Here is a 22,647-nt window from a genome sequence, read left to right as displayed (position 1 = left end):
TAGTACTCATAAGATTAGCGGATATAGATGATAGTATATGTTTGATGGCCCTATATGGTTATTTAATATAATGATTTTTGTGGCAGCAGAATGCCATCAGGGAGAATATCGACATCTTCTGATCCTATGCAACAGTTGGCGGAAATACTCCAACAAGTGGTAGGGAATAATCGCGCTGAAAGAATCTCACCTTTTAAGCATTTTAAGGACACGCAACCACCAGAATTCAGAGGTACAACTGATCCTGCAGAGGCACATGGTGGATTAAGGAAATTGAAAAATCATTTAAAGTGGCTCAGACTCCAAACAACTTGAAAACTACTTTTGCTGCTTACATGCTTAAAGGAGAAGCAAATTTCTGGTGGGAATCAGTTGAACAAAGAGAAGATGCAGTAGTTATTCAGTGGTCTAGATTCAAGGAGCTGTTTCTTGAAAAATACTTTCCAAAATGCTTAGAAAACAAGATGGAGATTAAGTTTCTTGAACTCAAGCAAGGTGACATAAGTGTCGCAGATTACGAGGCAAAATTTACTGAATTATCGAGGTATGCTCTTCACCATATCCAGGATGAGAAAAGAAAAGCAAAAAGATTTGAGCAAAGTCTCAAGCCATGGATTTATCAAAAAGTTGCGGTTTTTGAGCTTGAGAATTACGCAGCGGTGGTACAGAAAGCTTTGATTGTGGAAGGGAGCTCAGAACACCATCATAATTACCAAGATAGCAGGAAAAGGAACTTTGACGACAAAGAAAGTGAGTAGAAAGAGAATAAATTCAGAAAGGTGAACCAATTCAAGAAAATGAAAGGTGGAACCAAAATAAAAAGAGACGAGGATGATACAAAATCTGGAAGCAATGGGTGCAAGTACTGTGGGAAGCAACATAAAGGTGAGTGTATGAAAAGAAATAACACTTGCTTTAATTATGGCCTGATTGGACATTTAGCAATCGCGTGCAAGAAACCTCGGACCAATCGCTATTTCAAATGTAAGAAAGAAGGGCATTTTGCAAAAGAATGTCCTCAAAAGGAAGATAAATCTCGCGAAGAAAAAGAAATAAGCGGGTCAGCTGGAATGCAACCAAGGAATAGGGCTATTGCGCGCACTTTCAACATGTCTGTTCATGATGCACTCGAAGCAGATGACGTTATAACAGGTACCTTTCCTATTTGCTCGATAAATGCTTATGTTCTGATCGATACAGGTGCAACTAAATCATTCATTTCCACACAATTTGTTGGTAATAATAATTTGCAAGTTGAAAAGCTACCTGATACTCTTTATATTGAAACCGCAAAGGAGGAAGTTCTTACCGCTGATTATATTCTAAAAGAATGTACTATTCGTATAAATGAGTGCGAACTTTTTGTAGATTTGATCCCTATTAATCTAGGTATTTGTTGTTATTGTCTAACAAACAAATAAGGGGAGATTGTAAGACATATGTCATAGCCTATTTGTTTATTCAAGGATTCAACTCAACTCAAATAAGAATGTAACAAGTAAATAGTGGATCTACCGTCAAAGAGATCTCACAAAGTAACATCTGTCAAAGGATTCAGAAATAATGTTCATCTACAGACTTGAGGAATTACTTCACTGGAAGAAGTTCAAGAAATTGATCAAGCCTCAGTGATATAAATCAAGATTGTGGATTTAATCAAGTGACAGAGATCTTGTCAGGGTATCAAAGAATTACAGAGATTTAATCTGAAAAAAATCAAGTGATCAAAGTCAAGATATGAAGAAACGTCACGGAAGTTGGTCACTCATGAACCAGACAGTACATCGAGTGTCAACATTGAAGTGGTGGAATTGATTCATAATTTTCAGTGATTTTCAGAAGATCTTCAGAAGAATGGTTGCTATTCAAGAGTAGTATTAATTCTCTATTAATTAATTAAGTCATATAATTTAATTAAGAAAATAAATTATATCTACAAAGATTAATTTATTTATTATTTAAATTAATTGATTAATTAATTTCGAATTAATATTATTGATTTTCAGAAGTGTAATTGAATTAAAATCAGTTTTAATTCAATAAGACAATTAAACTTGAACTGGCATGACAATCTGGATTGTCATACCGATTGTCATGCCAGGTCATTTCAGTTGTCTCACCGAAAGTTCTACTAGTTCAACAGATTGACATGCTAGTTCAATCAATTGTCTTGCCGATAGTCTTGCCAGTTCATTCAATTGTCTTGCCGATTGTCTTTCCAGTTCAAGTGGATTCTGTTGATTGAATTATAAAAGACAGAAGCAACAGATCATTCAGATAACATAACAGAAGTCAACAAACCAAGAACACAGAAAAAAGCAGCTGCAGAAGAAATATTTTATCTCTCAACTGCACTTCAAGATTATCAATTTCTAGGAATCAAAGTTAAATCTAAACCACTAGAAATCATTCTCTTGTTCTTGTGTAACTATCTAGCGGATCAAAATCCCTAGAACTTAATCTCAAATTGCATTTAGCATTTGATCTTTTTATTGCAAAAATAGAAAAAGTTCATGTCGAATTTATTCTAAATTTGTGATAATTTATTTGAGATTAATCCCTTGTAAACGATACCGTTGTTGTAACACCTTTCAAGTTTAATAATATTTTTATTTAACTTCAATTTTGTTTCACTTTTTTATTCCGCATTATATTTGATTAAACGGTATAGTTTGTAATCAACCCCCCTTCTACAAATATATTGGGACCTAACAATTGGTATCAGAGCCTTCTGATTAACGAACAAATCAAGATCCTAGACTTTTGTGATTTTTCAACTCCTTGAATTTTTATTTTTTCAAAAATTCATAATGACTTCACAAAAAGTTGGAACCGTTAAAATTCCACTTTTCGATAAAGAAAATTATATTATGTGGAAGAAGAAGATGCTCTTGTTTTTACAAGTTGCAAATCTCAAATATATGAACTTGTTAAAGAAGGGTCCAAAAATTCCGATGGTTATTAAACCAGAGATGATAGAAGATGATTTTGTAATTACCAAAGCTAGAACCTATGTAAAAAAGCCTGAGGATTTTACTCCTGCTGAAAAGGAAGAAGCTTTCTTGGATGCCAGCCTTCAATTAATTTTAGTTGATTCTCTTGATCCCTTGATGAACAGACATGTGATGAACTATAAAAATTCCAAACACATCTGGGAAACTATTGAGGTGATTAATGAAGACACAGAGGAAGTGAGGGAGAACAAGTTAGAGATCCTAACCTCTGAGTATGAACATTTTAAGTCCAATCCAGGAGAAGGAATTACTGAAGTGTTTGAGAGGTACAATGCATTGATCAACAACCTGAATATAAATGGAAAATATTATTCATTCAGGGAGGTCAACAAAAAGTTCCTTTTAACACTGCCAACTCATCTTGAACATAGAATCACTGCCATAAGAGAAGCGAGAGATCTGAGTGAGATTTCTTTGGAAAGGCTCTATGATGTGTTAAAAACCTATGAGTTGGAGCAGATTCAGCAGAAGGAAGTCTACGGGAAAGGGAGAGTGGTCAACACGTCTACTGCTCTAGTAGCTGAAGGTCAACAACAACAACAACATCAACAACAACAATAACAATCTCAACAGTTAGAGAGAATGGTACAGTCTTCCAAGGCTGAGGAAAATGTGATAGTAGAAGAATATGATCCTTCTACTAAAAATCAATCCAGTGATGATTTTTACTCCTTGGAAGAGCAGGAGCAATTGGAAGATGAGTCAATGACCCAGATTGTCAAGAGATTCTCCAATGTTAGATTCAAGAGGAATCCCAAGTTCAAGTACAAGTCCAACTACAACAGATTCCAAAAAGGTGGATCTTCATCCTCTAACACCAGCAGTGGTGGTTACAAAACAGGGATGGTTGATCGGAGCACCATTCGATGCTTTAACTGCGATGAGTTGGGACACTTTGCCACAGAATGCAGGAAGCCAAAACAAGTAAGGAAGAACTCTTATGATTCAAATCAGAAGAGTAACTCTGAAAGGGCTAACTTGGGAAAGGGAAGAAGCTGGGATGATACTGATAGTGAAGATGAAGAAGATGGGAATCTTGCTCTTATGGCTATTGATAGAAAAACTTCATCGTCAAGAAAAGAGGTAAAGTTTACTGATGCTGAATTAGTTTATCATCTAGGAGGTTCCTTAGATTGTGCTCGTCGTGATAATGAACTGTTAAGTCAACAGATCAAAGACCTTGAGAAAGAGGTCAATGAATTAAGACTTGTGCACATTAATCAAGACAAGTTAAAAGAACAAGTATCTTTTCTAGAGAATAGAGTTAACTGTTATAGACAACTCGAAACTATTCTCAAAGATAAGATCACCGGTCTTGAGACTAAGGTTAAAGCTTACTTCAATTCTCGTTCGAAGGCTAAAGAGTTCTACAGTAAGCATGCTGTTAATCAAACATCTAAAATAGGTTTTGATTACAATGATGCTATTGGAGAATTAGGCATAAACTCCCCTCCTCATCTTTTTCTTATTTGTTAGTTGAGTTATCCTCTAGGTATTTGTTGTTATTGTCTAACAAACAAATAAGGGGAGATTGTAAGACATATGTCATAGCCTATTTGTTTATTCGAGGATTCAACTCAACTCAAATAAGAATGTAACAAGTAAATAGTGGATCTACCGTCAAAAAGATCTCACAAAGTAACATCTGTCAAATGATTCAGAAATAATGTTCATCTACAGACTTGAGGAATTACTTCACTGGAAGAAGTTCAAGAAATTGATCAAGCCTCAGTGATATAAATCAAGATTGTGGATTTAATCAAGTGACAGAGATCTTGTCAGGGTATCAAAGAATTACATGGATTTAATCTGAAGAAAATCAAGTGATCAAAGTCAAGACATGAAGAAACGTCACGGAAGTTGGTCACTCATGAACCAGACAGTACATCAAGTGTCAACGTTGAAGTGGTGGAATTGATTTATAATTTTCAGTGATTTTCAGAAGATCTTCAGAAGAATGGTTGTTGTTCAAGAGTAGTATTAATTCTCTATTAATTAATTAAGTCATATAATTTAATTAAGAAAATAAATTATATCTGCAAAGATTAATTAATTTATTAATTGAATTAATTGATTAATTAATTTTGAATTAATATTATCGATTTTCAGAAGTGTAATTGAATTAAAATCAGTTTTAATTCAATAAGACAATTAAACTTGAACTGGCATGACAATCTGGATTGTCATACCGATTGTCATGCCAGGTCATTTCAATTGTCTCACCGAAAGTTCTACTAGTTCAACAGATTGTCATGCTAGTTCAATCAATTGTCTTGCCGATAGTCTTGCCAGTTCAATCAATTGTCTTGCCGATAGTCTTGCCAGTTCATTCAATTGTCTTGCCGATTCAAGTGGATTCTGTTGATTGAATTATAAAAGACAGAAGCAGCAGATCATTCAGATAACATAACAGAAGTCAACAAACCAAGAACACAGAAAAAAGCAGCCGCAGAAGAAATATTTTATCTCTCAACTGCACTTCAAGATTATCAATTTCTAGGAATCAAAGTTAAATCTAAACCACTAGAAATCATTCTCTTGTTCTTGTGTAACTATTTAGCGGATCAAAATCCCTAGAACTTAATCTCAAATTGCTTTTAGCATTTGATCTTTTTATTGCAAAAATAGAAAAAGTTCATGTCGAATTTATTTTAAATTTGTGATAATCTATTTGAGATTAATCCCTTGTAAACGATACCGTTGTTGTAACACCTTTCAAGTTTAATAATATTTTTATTTAACTTGAATTTTGTTTCACTTTTTTATTCCGCATTATATTCGATTAAACGGTATAGTTTGTATTCAACCCCCCTTCTATAAACATATTTGGACCTAACAACTGGCTACATAAGCATGCAACTTCCGTTAACTGTCAAAGAAAAATAGTGACACTAAGGCAACCAGGAGGTGAGAAAATTGTATTTTGTGGCCAAAAGAAACAAGGTTTTCGACGATATCTAACGATTATCCAAGCAATGAAGCACATCAAGAAAGGTGGAACCGCATTCTTGGCTCAAGTTAGGGACACAACTCGAGATATTTCAAGACTAGAAGAAATTCCCATTGTGCGAGAGTTTTCTGATGTTTTTCCAGAGGAACTCCCTGGAATGCCACCTGATCGGGAGATTTACTTCACAATTGATCTCATACCAAGTGTTGTTCCTATTTCAAAGTCGCCGTATAGGATGGCACCAAGTGAAATGAAAGAATTGATGGTGCAGTTGAAAGAAATGCTGGAGAAAAAGATTATACGTCCAAGTGTATCACCGTGGGGAGCTCCTGTCTTGTTCGTAAAAAAGAAAGATGGATCGATGCGACTTTGCATAGATTATCGTGAACTGAACAAAGTAACGATAAAGAATAAATACCCCTTACCTCGAATAGATGACTTATTTGACCAATTAAAAGGAGCATCATAGTTTTCAAAGATTGATTTGCGATCCGGTTATCACCAACTGAAAATAAAGCCTGATGATATGTCAAAGACAACATTTATAACTTGTTATGGGCATTACGAGTTCTTGGTGTTGCCTTTCGGATTAACATACACACCTGCTGTGTTTATAGATCTTATGAATCGTGTTTTTCAGGATTATTTGGATAAATTTGTAATAGTATTTATTGACGACATCTTAATCTACTCAAAGACTCGGGAAGATCATGAAAAACATTTGAAAACGGTTTTAGAAAGGTTGCGCGAAAAGAAGCTTTATGCAAAATTTTTCAAGTGTGAATTTTGGCTCAGAAAGGTGCAATTTTTAGGTCAAATTATAAGTGAATCAGGGATTGAAGTTGATCCATCAAAAGTAGAGGCTGTTCTGGAATGGGGAACTCCAAAATCACCATTAGAAATTCGAAGCTTTCTCGATTTAGCGGGGTACTATCGGAGATTCATTCAAGACTTTTCAAAGGTAGCTGCACCATTGACCAGATTAACAAGAAAAGGCATGAAGTTTATATTGACCGAAGAATGTGAAGCTAGTTTCCAATAACTGAAAGAAAAATTGGTTTCTGCACCAATACTCGCCTTGCCAGATTCATCAGGAGGATTTAAAGTGTAATAACCCCAATTTTTGGAAATTTTTGAAACCCTGATGAATAGTAACTTTTGCTGACTATGCTGATTAAGAAAAATTATCAGACCACGATATATAGGAGTACTGTTATGGAAATTCTAAGATCGTATTAGTATTCCATAAAGTAAATGAGTGTATGTAAAGGTCGTCATAATTCGAATTCGAACCCTTTGATTTTTTTCCCGAAAATCCACCAGATACCGACAGAATTGAGTATAAGGTAACATGATTAAAAGGATCTTAATTCAAGGATTATAAGAGAGGATCATAAAAGGAATATAAAATATTTAGAAAGGTTTAGGGGAACCCAAGTAATAAGATCCCAGATATGATCCCTCATACGACGAACGAGAACAAAAGTTAAGCGAACCGTATATCAGATAAGCGGTCATTAGCCAAATAATTAAGGGTTAATCAAAGAGGTTAGTGGATGATGATGTCATCACACCACAAAGGGAAGACAGGTGTAAAAAGATGACATAAGCTTGATGACATAAGCATGACAAATGGATTTTGTTTTGTTGGTTGATTTTGGACCATGCAAAATTAACCATGGTAAAAAATTTAAATCATTTTCTAAGACAAAAAGAGAAGCAACCAAGCATTATTTCATAAAACAAAAAGGAGAGTTGACTTTTGCTTCCAAGAACAAAGCTCTCGGCCAAAACAATACCAGCAACTTCAAACTTCCATATCTCCTTCAATACTCACTCAAATGTTGTGTTCTATAGCTCGTTGGAAAGGTATTGAGATGGAATACAACTCTTGTTCACAAGTCTCGTCAAAATAAGCAAGGTAAGACCCTCATTTTTACAGTTCCTTCAATAGGACTTTTAGAAACTTAAAACCTAACTTTGTGTTCTTGATTTCTTTGGAAAGATCAAGCTTGTAGGAGGCTCCCTAAGGCTTCCTAGAAACTTAACACCTCCCAAGGAAGGTATAAAATTCAAACCTTAGCCTTTACTTTATTTGTTAGTAAGTTTAATGGTTGGTTTCGTGAAATGAGAATCATGGATTGTGATTATTAGTAGTTTGGTTTGATTTGGAAGTGTTTTGGTAATTGAAGCTTGATTAAAGTTCATAGGTCTTGATTGTGGTTGTTTGAGTTGAAAAACTTGGAGGTTATGGACTGATGTGGTATGGTTTAGGTGAAGTTTGGTTGTATTGGTGGTTGTGAGTTGATTTGTGATGGATTGGAGTAGTTTAAACATTGGTAATCACGTAAACATAGCCGTCGTAATGCCCGTTTTATTCAACTGCTTGTACTTAGTGTTTGGGGTAGAAAGCTCACTGACCAATCTGTAACCTTGCCATGTTTAGCTAGATCATGTCGTAAGCTTCATTTTGGTATGTGTTTCGCTTAGATCCAATTTACGGTTTAGGAGAAATGACTGTTTTAAGTTACGGTGTTTCGCGAACGAACCTTTACCCCTCGCTTAACTTTGAAACCTTGTTTAAGGCCCTTAAAAGATTAATTGGATTACAAAACAATTATTTAAGATTAATTAGTCAGTTGGTAAAGTTCTCGCGAAAGAGTCGCCTTAAAATTCATAACGATTAATTTATTAAAATTGGTGGAGCCGAGGGTACGCGAGCGATTAATGCAAATCGTTAAGCGTATAAGCGACCGTAAGCGACTGTTAGGGTATGAGTGAGTTTTGACTAGTTTCTTAAGCGACCGTGGTCTAATTACGGATTATGTTGTTGTTCATAGGTTACCGGACCCACTTTAAGCTTAAGTCTACCCTGGAACACTCAGGAAAGTTTTCTACCCGTATAACTGTTGTTGTGATGTATATATGTATATGCATTATCTTGTGATAAGTGCATGATTATTATTATCAAAGTCTTGCGATATATTGGAGCTTGTGATATGATATTTATATGCATGCCTGTTTCGTAATCTTGATATTCTTTTATCAATTTAAATGCTTATAAGTTGCATAATACCTATGCTAGAAATAAGCAGTAGTTGCATATACCCTTAGTATAGGGGACCCGAAGGTGAACATTTTTCTAAACCGGGAGTCGATGTTCCCGAGTATAGTATATGTATATATATATATATATAAATAGTTTTCAAAACTATTAATCGAATAAGGTTTATTCGATAACTTTATTTTAGTTAATGAATATTATTTTGAATATTCATTCGAGGACTTAAGACTCCGCTTATTTTATTTAATGAATATTATTTTGAATATTCATTCGAGAACATGACAGAGGTTTTCAGGAAATGTATGAGAGATATATATGGATATATATATCGGGACTTAATGAAGTATCTCGTAACTTCATTTCTTTTGAATGATATTTCAAGGATTGAATCTATTCAAGTCTTATCTTGTAGTCTCATCTATGTAATGAACTTTTGAACTGATTATAACTTGAACGGTGGTAGTTCAAGTAGTATTTGGGAAAGATATAAGTATATTGGAGTATCCTGTAACTTCATCTTTTCAACTTATATCTGGTTAATGATTATCTTATGCATGACAAGGATTTTCAAAAAACGTTGAGACAAGACTAGATATATGAGATCACCTTGCAACAATATTTTTATACAATTATAAACTAGGACTCTGTGTATATTATGCATGGAAGAGGATTTCAAAGATTTTCAAAAGTATATATATATACATATAAACTGAATATTTTGCGACGTGGTCGTGTTACAATATCAAACTTGGTTCATTTCTTCTTGACCAAGACTTTCATGAGTACTTTGAGAATGCTCATATATTGTAAATTATTATACATATTATTTCGGTGGGCTTGTTGCTCACCATTGCTTTCTTCTTTCATCACACAACAACAGATAGACAAGATGAACAGGATCAAACTCCCAATTCGTGAGCGGATAGGAAACGTTCCGTAATTTTCTGTAGGTGTTGATGCCGTTGTAGCTGAGGTAGGAACTACCAATAGGCTAGGCTTTCAACTTTTGATGTACCAGACTTATGTATATTTATGAATTGTAATAATGACAAAGAATATGTAAATTTATTGAGAGACCCTTTTGAGGTGTAATGACTTATAATTGTGGAATAAAATGACTTGTGTTATTTTTGGATATTCATCTCTGAGACTATAACTTGTGGTGTGTGTGTATATTGTGGGGTCACAGTACGCAGTAGTTGGTTGATTATTAAGATTAAGTAGTATTAAGGGAAATGAAACTCGTGACAACCCGGATCCCCGACCCCGGATTTGGGGGTGTTACAGAAATGGTATCAGAGCTAAGCGTTATAAACATCAGAGATGATGTGACGTTAAAATAATAAGTTCACTAAGATAATAAGAACTCTTGCCAAGTTCATAGTCGGACTACCTAACATAGTACTGACAGTTAAAACCCTTATGGGAACCCTTATAAATATCGTGATAGAAGCATAGTTCGTTATCTTATATGGTAGCGGGACTCCGAACCCTGAGGTTGAGGAGCAACAGCGCGATGATGTTTTATTACTTATTGGAGATCAGATTGTGGATCCGATAGAGCGTCCTAACGCGGGATCAGATGATGTTCATATTGAGGATGTAGCGGTTGAGGATGTTGTCCTAGAAGGGATTGTTGCTGAGGAGGATCCCGTGGAGGATCCTGACAAGAATGAATAAAGGACCACTGAGGAATTGATGACCATGGTTAGGGCGACTACCAGAGGTAGGATTGGTCGGTCACTACTGGAGGTTCGTTCAAGTTTGTAAAGATAGTAGCCCCTTTAACGCGGCTTACTCGTAAGACTGAGAAGTTCGAATGGACAGAGAAATGCGAGAAAAGCTTTTAAGAACTGAAGCAAAGGTTGGTGACGACCCCTATGTTGGCATTGTCGGATGGAAAAGGAGATTTTGTGATTTGTAGTGACGCTTCGCATAAGGAATTAGGGTGCTTCTTATACAACACAACAAGGTAATCGCGTACGCGTCAAGATAATTAAGGGAATATAAAATTCGATATCCCCACCCTCGAGCTTGGGCTCGTGGCAATAGTTTTGCCCTAAAGATTGGAGGCACTACTTGTATGGAGAGAAGTGTGAGATTTACACAAGCCATAAGTGCTCTAGTGCATTTTCACGCAGAAAGAGCTCAACATATGCTAGAGGAGGTGGTTAGAGCTAATCAAGGATTACGATAATGAGGTTCTTTATCATCCAGGGAAAGCCAAAATGGCGGCTACTGCCCTTAGTATAAAGGAGAGACTCAAGATGATAATGTTTTTGGGAGAGTTGATAAGAGATTTTGAGAAAATGGAAATAGAAGTATAGGTAACCGGAGCCAGAACTGAAAAGCTGTTTGAGATCTCGATGCATCCAGAGTTATTGGAAAAGATTAGATTGTGCCAAGAAAAATTACAGAATGAAAGCAGAGAGTCAATGATTGGAGAAGAGATCCATACCGAGAAAGATGATAAGGGAATAATGAGGTGTTCCTACAGAATTTGGGTTCCAAACGTTCAAGAGCTTAAGGACGAGATCTTAGATGAAAGCCATAGTTCGAGGAATAAGATTTAGGGCAAACCCTGAATGTGATAGTCAGGGAGGTCGCCATCAATAAAGAAAGAACCCATAACATAATGAAATGGAAAACAAGGATTTTAACGTATAAGATAACCCTGATTATGGGAGAAGGATGAAACATTTCATATTGAGAAAACAGAAGTCGAGCAAGATAGGGAGAACCAGGACGGTACTCCTATGGGGCAATTCATGGACCTGCCTAAACAGAACTTATACTTTTACCCCCCAACCACCACCCCGAGGAAGCAATGCGATGGGAAAATCTTTGAGGACCTTTAAGTCGCTAAGCTCTCAGAGTTCCAAGGAACAAGTTAACCCAGTCGAGGCAAGAGCCTGGCTAAAGGAAATAGAGGAATCATTTAAGATTCTAAATGATTGACAAAGCGTAAAAGACTGTTTTTCCACTTACCTTCCTAAAAGAGAGGCCACCCGCTGGTGAAAGGCCAAGGAAGGCACGGAGCCAGAGGTTATAATAAACTGATTAAAGTTCAGTCAATTGTTTTCGGGAAAGTACTTCCCAAGGATATGGAGTTAGTGTAAAAGCTTTAAAGCCAGAACAAAGGCGAACGAGTATGATGAATTGTGAATCTAAGTTGTAAAAGTTGTCAAGATTCGTTCTGAGGACACGAATCCCAGAACGACGTGATGTTTGAAGTCAATGATTAGTGGGTTCATGAAATGATTGTAAGAGAAAGGAAAATAAAAAGAAACTGAAGTGGAAAGGAATATAAAGGCAATAGAGTTTGAGGAATGATAAGGGAGTTGGGTATGTGAAACCCTAAGAAACCCTAGCAATAAATATAGAGAAGTGTGTCATCATCAGCGCGATGGTGACTGATCATGAGATAAAGTCAAGGTTTGAAGGCGTAAGCGATACGTATAATTAATCCCCTTTAAGTTGAGAGTATTCGATGAAACTTTGAGATAGACCGATGGATTAATAAAGAAACACGGATGGACTGAGGAGACAGGATAACAAGATATTAGGAAAATGGGATGGAGGAAGTGACCTTCAAGAATGTGAAGTGTATGTAAGGCCGGTGGCTTGATACCCAGAAAGGGAGACGACAAGTATAAAAGATATCCCAACATTAAGATGACGGTTGAGATAAATAATGGAGATAAATGAATAGTTAGAACTAAAAAGTTCACATTGAACACGAGCAATATCTTCCAGAACATCCCTGTTATCATTACCAAATCAGGAAAGAAAAGTGGATAACCATTGTTATCTTTTTGAGGCCATATGGATTGACATCAACTTGAATAAGGATGTTATTGTGAAATTTGTATAGACTATCGAGGTGGGAATGATTAAATAAGATAATCTATCAAGGATATATGACTTGATTTATCCATGGAAGGATGCAAGTACCTTTTTAAAGGTGGAATTAAAGATAAAACCTCGATAACTTGAGATGAACCCTAGGGAATGCATAAAGGTTGGCATTTCACCCTTAATAGGGACAGTATGAGTTTTGAAAGTATGAATTGGAAAGGATTAAGGTAACAACAACCTTTAAGGATCAGTGGAGAAATTTTCCAAAAGTATATAGACAATGGTTTTAGTATTAGTAAATGGTATTTTGATATGCCCTGTATCTAGGGAATACAGGATGAACGATTCAAGGATAACCTTAGAGGTCTTACAAGGAGAAAGGTAATATTCAAAGTTCTGAAGAATAGAAATCTTGATAAAGGAAATATGACGTAATAATAATAATGCCAAGTGGGGCAGGTCTTAAACCATGAGAAAGTATGGATCGAACCAGTAAAGGTCAAAATTATTTAAGGCAATTAGGACCTAGGATAAAAGATGCCCTAAGTATGACCGAGAGTCAGTCGTGACAATGTTAACCTCTAAAGAGGCAATAACTTTTGGAAAAATGGTGATATTTTTTTTCTCACCAGAGCATAAGGAAGAGCATTTTCGCACAAGCAGTGATTAGAAATGAGGTAGAAACTTTAGTTGGAGATCGTTCGAAAGACATTGATTATAAGGAACTATTACTATCAGGAAAGGCCAATGAGGTGGCCGACACTCTAAGTGTAAGAGAGCAATTATAGGCGCTCGTGCCAGAGGAATACAGTGATGATGGTTAAAACCGTGAAGGTGTATTATGGTATAAAAGATTGACATTCCTTCTGATGATTGTGTGATACTCAACCGTAATAGTAGTTTGGTAAAGATTTAATTCATGTAATCGCCGTGAGCGGGCTATCTATCTTAGAAGGTCCTATCTTGAGAATAAGCTAGGACCATGTTTCAAAAAGGACTAAACAAACCTTTGAGTTAAGTCTTCTATTGAAGGCATATGATTAAGAATGGTGTTAACCTGCTATCATTTCTTTGATTGAAACTCTTCTGCAATTTTATCTTCCTTATGTCATATGTACGCCAAGCTCAGGAGTGTTCTTCTGGAATCATGAAATGGTGATTATGTTGCCTCTCTAGAAGATTTCGGTACGGCAGGAATGGACTCCGTATGATTAACTATTAAGATTCCAAGGAAAACGAATGACTACAGTAGGTCAGCGCTGGACTATAGTAATGAATCAACGATTCCTTGAATAATGAGACGATAACAACCGTGAGAGTTGTATTGTATGGATGTTGAGATTGAGTACCACTAATTGGGTCATGTTGACGTATAAGTTATCTTTGATAGAAAAACTAGGTCGATTATTTACCTACTGAATATTTATTCCTTCTTATCAATAGAGAGTCGTATTACTATACGAGGAAGGTTGCAGTGCAAGCGTAGAATTCTAGTAACGATGATGTCTAGAATGAAATCCCAGATTCGATTTTCGTTGTCGAGGGAGTTTCAACGGTGATTGTTTATAAGCTCGAGCAAGAGCATGGGTTCATAGAATGATGGACAGAATAGAAAAAATATTCAGGCACGTGAATTGCGATGCGATAATACTGGATATTGATATAGATACTTATGTTTCATTCTCCTTTGATAAACCTCTATAGTTCAGAGGTAGATTCGAAGCCAAATATTTTGTGGCAGTATATTTTTTTATATAATGCTCTTAAATTCGTTCTTTTCTCTCCTTTTCATTTTGTATAAGCTGAGAAGAACAACCCTTCCAGAAGGGGAGGTATTGCTGAATGACTATCTATCTGTGTGATAGAAGCCTAGTAGGATACCATCTATTGTTTAATTGCTTGTCAAGTACTAAAGGTTGACCACCTTCTGTACTAATTATGCGATGTAACAAGTGTTCATGATCATAATGATCTCTCAATAAAATCTTTTACTTATATATGATGGATCAAGCTTTCGAAGATGAAAGCAGCTAGAAAGGAAGTAGTATCAGTGCGGTGGTATTCTGAATCTAACGCGTTCGTGATACTAAGGTTGACGTACTTATTAAAAGATTATAGAATGCTAACGAGCAAAAGTGTAACCAGTATAATATTATGTACGAAAGATAGTAATGACTATGAACTGGAAAAGAGTGGGTATTGAGAAGAAAAACCTATAGCGCAAGAAGCTATGATGAGAGTCTGTGCGATAGACTTATGCTGATAGCAACCCCAGGTTGGACAAAAGAAGTATGCTGATTTGACTCGAAAGGACAAAGAGTATGAAATAGGGGACCTAGTGTTGTTAAAGGTATCCCCTTGGAAACCCTTGGAAATGATTGATGAGGTTCAGAAAGAAAGGAAAGCTAAGTCCATAATTTGTCGGACCCTTGGATATATTAAGACATATTGAGAAGTTAGCATATGAGCTAGCCCTATCCCCGAACCTGTAGCAAGTTCATAACGTGTTCCACGTATCAATGTTAAGGAAGTGTAATCCGGATGCCAGACAAATAGGGGCATATGAGCGCATAGACATGTAACCAGACGTAACCTATATGGAGCAACCAGGAACAAGTGCTGTAAGGCATATGTCATAGCCTATTTGTTTATTCGAGAATTCAACTCAACTCAAATAAGAATGTAACAAGTAAATAGTGGATCTACCGTCAAAGAGATCTCACAAAGTAACATCAGTCAAAGGATTCAGAAACAATGTTCATCTACAGACTTGAGGAAGTACTTCACTGGAAGAAGCTCAAGAAATTGATCAAACCTCAGTGATATTGTAATATCTGGGATATACCGTGTAATTATTTTGCTAATAAATAAATATTATGCATGTTTCGTGTTTATTTTATGAAGTATTTGCTAAGTGGTATATGTGTTGGGATGTTCAAAAATGATATTAATTGAGTATTTTAATTTTTATATGTCCAAAATAAAATATAGATAATTGTTATATCCTCCTGATTATTTTTATGTTGATTTATGATTTTATAGGAAATGTAAGGATTTTGTAAATTCTTTTTCCGAATAGTTATAAACTATTTTATATAATCGGGAACCAACCAACGTCAATCGTTTTTACGTTTTCATAACCCGAAACTCTTCCAAGAACTCCTTCCTAACCTAATTGTAATATTTCGAGCATTTTTCATGTTTCGACTTTTTCGATCCGATGTACGGTTTGTCATGTACGGGTCCCGGCACAATATTTTCGATACATTATTCGTTTCGGTAAATCAATAAAACTCGTATTTTCGATAAAAGGGATCTTTTATTAAACTATTATAATTATCACTTCGTAATACGTGTAACCAGGTGCTGAGACCAAGACCGCAGTACAAATTGTATAAGTTTGGATAATTATCCCGAAAACCGATACCGTTTGGATCAGTTTTTATAAATAAACGTACCATTTTATATCCGGAATGATCCAACATGATACTAATTTTCCGTAATTATAAATAGCCTTTTACCGTATTTTATTTCGTATCAAAATCATTTGCAGTCAGCTAAATGTATAATTTTCCAGAGAAAAATCTTATATTCATATAATTTTCTGAAAATCAAACTAACTTTTGGAGGTGTTATTGATCTTTGTTTGGAAAGCTTGAGTAACCAATTTGAAGGTCTTGAAGAGCTATATCAGATTCTGTGATCCATACACCTGCAGAAATCAAGGTTTATTTTCTAAAAATTTATTTATTTTCGAATTATTTTTATTAAAAATATGAATTTTTGTTCGAATGATTGTCTGAATGATTTGATGCTTGTATATTGTAGAGCTTGCCTTCCTGATGATTTTGGTATATTATATGACTGATTTGGAGTTCAATAACATGTTCAAAATTGAGTTTAATCTTCGAATTTTGAAATTACGGTTTATAACCCGTATGAATGTTTTCAATTGAAATTTGGGCCTTTTTGATTTAGGGATTATTAACTGTTGAATTATGGTGGATTATGTTCCTTAGGAAATTTGCAATCGATTGGTATATAGCTTGTTAACAGAGGATTAGTGAATCGAAGGGAGTTGTGTTTTGAAGATTTACGAAGTTCGCCGGAAACCGACGATGTTCTTGGCCAATTTCCGGCCAACTCAGGGGTTATTAAAATGATTTGAATGCATGGTTGTGTTCCTGGTGTTATGTAGATATGATCTGGAGGTGATGGTGGTGTGAGGGTACCGGAATCGAGTTCTCCGGCCACCCCCGACGTTTTCCGGCGACTGGACTGCAAAATTGCAGTTTAGTCCCTGTACTTTTGAAGATGAAGAAGTTTAGTCCCTGTAGTTTGTAAACTTTGCAAAAATAGGATTCCTGTTTATAAAATGTTTAAAAATCATATTTCCTATTTATTTTAATTATAAAAATTTGTTTTTAATTTCTGAAAATTTCAAAAATTATTATTTTAATTCTGAAAATTATTTTTAATTCAAAAATAAATCTGAATTAATTAGTTAATTAATTTTAGTTAATAATTAATTAGTTAATTGGTCAGTTAATTCGAAAATTAATTGATTAATTAATTTAATTAATTAGTAATTGATTTTAATTAGATTTAATTATTTAAAAATGATTTAAAAATTCTGAAAAATAGTTTCGAGCTTTAAAATATTATTTTAAATTATTTTCAAGGCTCGATAATTATTATAAAATTGTTTTGAAGGCAGAATGGGTCAACCGAACTCTGTTTATTACTCTGAAACTGATCCAACAACCCGTTTTAATTTCGAAAAATGTTTTAAAAATCATATTAAATACCCGAAAACCTGTTTATTACTCGAGACTCAGTTATAAATGATATATCATTAATTGTTTGACGTGTTAAGTGTTATATGTGACTTGTTGGTTGACTATCGGTATATATATTCGATGTTTACTTGTTTCTTATATAACTTTCAATCCGTTAATCGGATTTGGGTAAAACGAGGGGTAGATCGAAGTATGTTTCGAATAGAATCGTATGAGTTAAATATTGATAGATGCTTATGATCTATGAGGAGAAGAGGCAAGGCGTAGAAAAGGAAAACAGATAGTCGAGGAGTAAGAAAGTGGTGATTGAAAGCGAGTGCAGTATAGTAAGCTAGTACCAGGCAAGTGTTCTAAATTTTCTCGAGATATATACTGTGGTTGATTGATAATCCTGTTTTATATTGCAAGTGCTTTGAAGCACTGAACCCTAAACCTTGATTTCAGTTGTTGATCTTTGAGCCGTAAGCCTTATTCTTTCTGAACCATTGATTATTGTATACCCAAATACGAATCACAAATATACGATATTACTCCACAAATACATACAAACTAAATACCAAACACTGAATCAAGATTTCTTACATGCTCAAACCATTATACCTTATGCTTTAACCAACCAAATCCTTATAACCTTGGAACTTTGATTCCTTTGCTATCCAATTCTTTTATTACCTAACAGTCATTCTTTGAAACTGACATATTGATCCTTTGCGAATATTGAAACCATTTCCTTATTGAACATCCAATGTTACTTATGAGGTTGTTTATTGCTTTACATTGTTTATTCTGTTATTATATTAGAATTGGATTGTTTTATAAAATTATGGACCAAATTCATGGTCAGACCAGATTGGTGGTCAAGTCAGGCCAATGTGTGCCTTGGATCCAGTAATTAGAGCAGAGTTGTGTGCCCTGCTCGAGGTTAGTGCATGACTGATCAGCAGCCTAACCTTAGTTTTAAAATGAAAATATAATATCCAATTCTAAATTCATAATCATTGTTCACTCAATACTTTAACCTTTTTATTTGATGATCTTTATTCTCAGTCTTGTCATTATGACTTGCTGAGCTAGTTAGCTCATTTGTGCGATATTGTTCATGTTCTTTTCCAGGAAAGAAGGAACCAGTTGGTAGCGAGGATCTCCAATCCAGTACGAGAGCTAGGGGTCCCGGTTGATCGAGTTAACCTAGCTGGTAGCTTTTGAGATAGTTAAAGTTTGTAAAAGTTTGTAATAATGTTTAATACTCAGTCTGAGTTTGAATAGTTGGGATTTGGACATTTGTAATATAAAGTGTGTGTGTGGCTTGTGTGCATACTTTAACCTGTTGCGGTCCGTGGAAGTTGGTAAGTAGGGTCATTGCCTATTATTATTATCTTTAATTATTATTATAAGCATAAATAAGGTGTGTGTGTGTGTGGACCCCAAACTTCTGACCCGGGTTTGGAGGGCGTTACAGTTTTGGTATCAGAGCTACAGGTTATAAGTCACTGCCACAAGCCTGGGTTGACGGGAGTGGGTAGCGGGTTAGGATTAGAAGTAAGAAAATAGAAAGATAGAATGTCGGGAGGTTGAGTGCAACGGTATATAATAAATTAGAATAATTCGCGTTATGGTTCGAGTTTCTTATATTGCGATATGATTTCAGATCACAGCGATGGCCGACTCTTTTATCCCCGTATCAGCTGATCACTCAGAGCCCTCAGTTAGAGGACCATCTTCGGATCCACATCCTATTGTTCCACCAGTGTTGGCTATTTTACCTCCACCTGTATTGCAGCCTGTACCATTGTGAGCTATTCCACCTCCAGGCATGAGACCACCTATCAGAGGACCCCCGCCTGCTGATTCATCATCTACTGGGCATTCAGTTGCGAGCGCACCATTTCGATCTACTCCACATCATGTTCCTTATTACCGGTATGAGGCTCTTCTATTGGAGCGGGATTCTTTGTTGGCACAGATCCGAGAATTGCAGCATATCATCAAGACTACAGATGTTGATCGTGGTATGAGAGAGCTTAGAGAGGAGATCCATGTGACATGCAGGATTCTTGAGGCTAGGCTACACGGAGCTACATTACCTGGTCGAGGTCCGGATGAACTTATGGGATGGGCTAGGGAGGCGATGGAAGATTTTGAGAGGCTGGGAGGACCCGAGTTTCCTTGAAGTTAGACTCAGAGATGGAGAGGCTGCCCCGTGTTGTTATGGTTGTTTAGTATGTACAGTAGTGTGTAGTATGTGTCAGTAGACTTTTGGGTTGTATTTATAGACTAGATCTGCTGACTAGTGAGTAGGTTGTTGTACCCTTTTTGCTTTTACTTTTGAAGCGTTTTTACGCTTATACTACCCAAACCTTTTGATCTATATATATATATCAGTACCTTTTTCCTTTCCAGTATTGTCATTTACATTACTGCACCTGTTTTACTTTACCTTATCTATGGCACCAGTTATACCTCCTGTGATACCATATACCCTATTCTTTTAATTGTTTATATTCTGTAAGGAAGCATGCAATTTACTTAGTTCAATTGTTACAACTGTTTTCAAAAAGAGATATTTTTGTTTTACAAAATTTTTCTTTTATATAAAGGATTTGATTTAAAGGCTAAATAAATTGTTTGATTCTTTACAGAAAATGCCTCCCAGAAGAAATACCCGTACCAACACCCAGAATGAAGAAACCAACAATAATAATCAAGATGATACAAACCAGAATTTAAACCCAGGACCCATAGATCCAACAATGGCCAAGATTCTTCAAATCTTGGCTCAACAAACAGTTCACCTGACCCAACAGCAACAAAGACAAACTAATCCTTAGGTAACTTTTAAAACTTTTCAGGCAGTAAACCCACCTGAATTCAAGGGTTCTCTGGATCCGATTGAAGCGAATGTTTGGTTAAAGGAAATAGAGAAGTCGTTTGCTTTAGTTAAAGTGAAGGAAGAACAGAAGGTTGAGTTTGCAAGTTATTATCTGAAGAATGAGGCCACCTATTGGTGGGAGATTATGAAGACACTAGAAGGTACAGATGTTATTACTTGGGAGAGGTTTAGGGAATTGCTTTTAGAAAAATATTTTCCCCAGTTTGTTCAAGATCGGATGGAGCTGAAGTTTTTAGAATTAAAGCAAGGAAATATGTCGGTAGCTGATTATGAGAGTAAGTTTGAAGAATTGTCAAGGTATGTGCCATCATATGTAGATACTGATAGAAAGAAGGCCAAGAGATTCCAGCAAGGTCTGAAGCCATGGATCAGAGGGAAGGTAGCCATCTTTGAATTGGATACCTATGTAGGAGTGGTGCAAAAGGCCATGATTGCAGAGACAGAGAGTGAGATATCCCAGAAGGACAAAGAAAGTAAGAAAATGAAGTTTGATGGGAATGAAGAACAGTCACAACTAGGAAAGTTTTCAAATTTTAAGAAGGGCAAGTTTCATCCAGGAAGAAATTTTAATTTCAAAAAGCAAAATGCGGGCGACGGAGGTCAAAGCAACCGTCCAGCCAATGTAAATCAACCGAATCAGTTAAGGTTAACTTTTCCAGATTGTCAGGTATGCGGGAAGAAACATGGAGGGGTCTGTAATAAGTTGAATGTGGTTTATTTTAAGTGTAATCAGAAAGGGCACTATTCGAGGGAGTGCCGCAATCAGCCAGCGAGAGAGCCAGCAAACAAGGATCAGTCTATCCGGAATCCAGCAGTTAAGGTTCCAGCTATTGGATTTACCTATTTTAAATGTGGGAAGCCAGGACATATAGCCAGGGATTGCAAAATAACAACCCCAGTTGGGAATGCATTGAGAATCATGGGATCTACTCCAACAATAAGTGAGGCTCCAAGGGCTAGAGTCTTCGATATGTCTGTAAAAGACGCCATTCAGGACATTGATGTCGTGGCAGGTACGCTTAATGTGAATTCTTTATGTGCGAAAGTGTTAATAGATTCGGGAGCAACTCGATCATTTATTTCTCAAAATTTTATGAGTAAGTTAAATTATCCGGTTGAATATTTAAATGAAATAATGACTGTGGAATTGGCCAATCAAGAACGTATATCTGTTAATCAAGTTTGTGGGAATTGTGAGATTGAGATTTCTGGTAATAAGTTTTGTATAGATCTGATACCATTTAAGCTAGGGGAGTTTGACGTTATCTTAGGGATGGATTGGTTATCTAAGTACGATGCCCAGATAGATTGTCGAAATAAGAAGGTAATGGTAAAGACGCCAGATGAGCGGATAGTAACGTTTAAAGGTCAAAAGCAGGCAAAGAAATTCTTAACAATGATTCAAGCTAAAAAGTTACTACGGAAAGGATACGAGCATTTCATTGCTTATGTAATTGATAAAAGTCAGGAGCCAGTAAAACTTGAAGATATTCCAGTAGTCAATGAATTTCCAGACGTGTTTCCCGATGAATTACCAGGACTTCCTCTAGACCGAGAAATCGAGTTTGCGATCGACTTAGCACCTGAAACGAAACCAGTATCCAAGGCCCCGTATAGAATGGCACCTGTCGAAATGAAGGAGCTAGAAAAACAATTATAGGAACTGTTGGAGAAAGGAGTAATCAGACCCAGTGTATCCCCGTGGGGTGCACCGGTATTATTTGTCAAAAAGAAGGATGGAAGCATGAGACTGTGCATTGACTATCGAGAACTCAATAAGCTTACATTCAAGAACAAGTATCCGTTACCCAGAATTGATGATTTGTTCGACCAGTTAAAAGGAGCCAAGTACTTTTCCAAGATCGATTTGAGATCGGGATATCACCAACTAAAGATTAAGCCTGAAGATATACCAAAGACGGCTTTCAGAACAAGATATGGACATTATGAATTTTTAGTAATGTCTTTTGGATTAACCAATACCCCGGCAGCATTCATGGACCTGATGAATAGAATTTTTAAGGAATACTTGGATAAGTTTGTTATTGTGTTTATAGATGATATTTTAATTT

At 35.9% G+C, this 22,647-nt stretch overlaps 3 protein-coding genes across 7 annotated transcripts in view; all 3 read left to right on the top strand.

Moving 5' to 3' along the window:
- Positions 1–20,032, top strand: part of LOC141687155 (mitochondrial Rho GTPase 1-like) — a 46,795-nt gene extending 26,763 nt beyond the window's left edge. The window contains exons 11-12 of one of the 5 annotated variants that reach the window (XR_012560947.1): positions 87–1,152; positions 19,334–20,032. Coding sequence is in view for 2 of the 5 variants with exons in the window: in XM_074492327.1 (XP_074348428.1) it covers positions 87–122 (36 nt within the window). In the remaining 3 variants the exon portion in view is untranslated. The other 4 variants (XR_012560946.1, XR_012560948.1, XM_074492328.1 and 1 more) reach the window with 4 other exon arrangements.
- LOC141686019 (uncharacterized) lies at positions 336–758 on the top strand. The gene has a single exon (XM_074491085.1). The coding sequence runs from the start codon at positions 336–338 to the stop codon at positions 756–758; it is 423 nt and encodes a 140-aa protein (XP_074347186.1).
- Positions 798–7,006, top strand: LOC141686018 (uncharacterized). Its single transcript, XM_074491084.1, has 3 exons — positions 798–1,389; positions 5,901–6,361; positions 6,605–7,006. Exons 1-3 carry the CDS (start codon positions 798–800, stop codon positions 7,004–7,006), a joined length of 1,455 nt encoding a protein of 484 aa, XP_074347185.1.
- Positions 20,033–22,647: the final 2,615 nt, after the last annotated feature.

The sequence above is a fragment of the Apium graveolens genome, chromosome 9 (genome assembly GCF_009905375.1).
Source record: "Apium graveolens cultivar Ventura chromosome 9, ASM990537v1, whole genome shotgun sequence".
Classification (NCBI taxonomy): Eukaryota; Viridiplantae; Streptophyta; class Magnoliopsida; order Apiales; family Apiaceae; genus Apium; species Apium graveolens.
The sequence above is the reverse complement of the archived record's forward strand: the minus strand, read 5'-3'. Positions and strand labels throughout refer to the sequence as shown.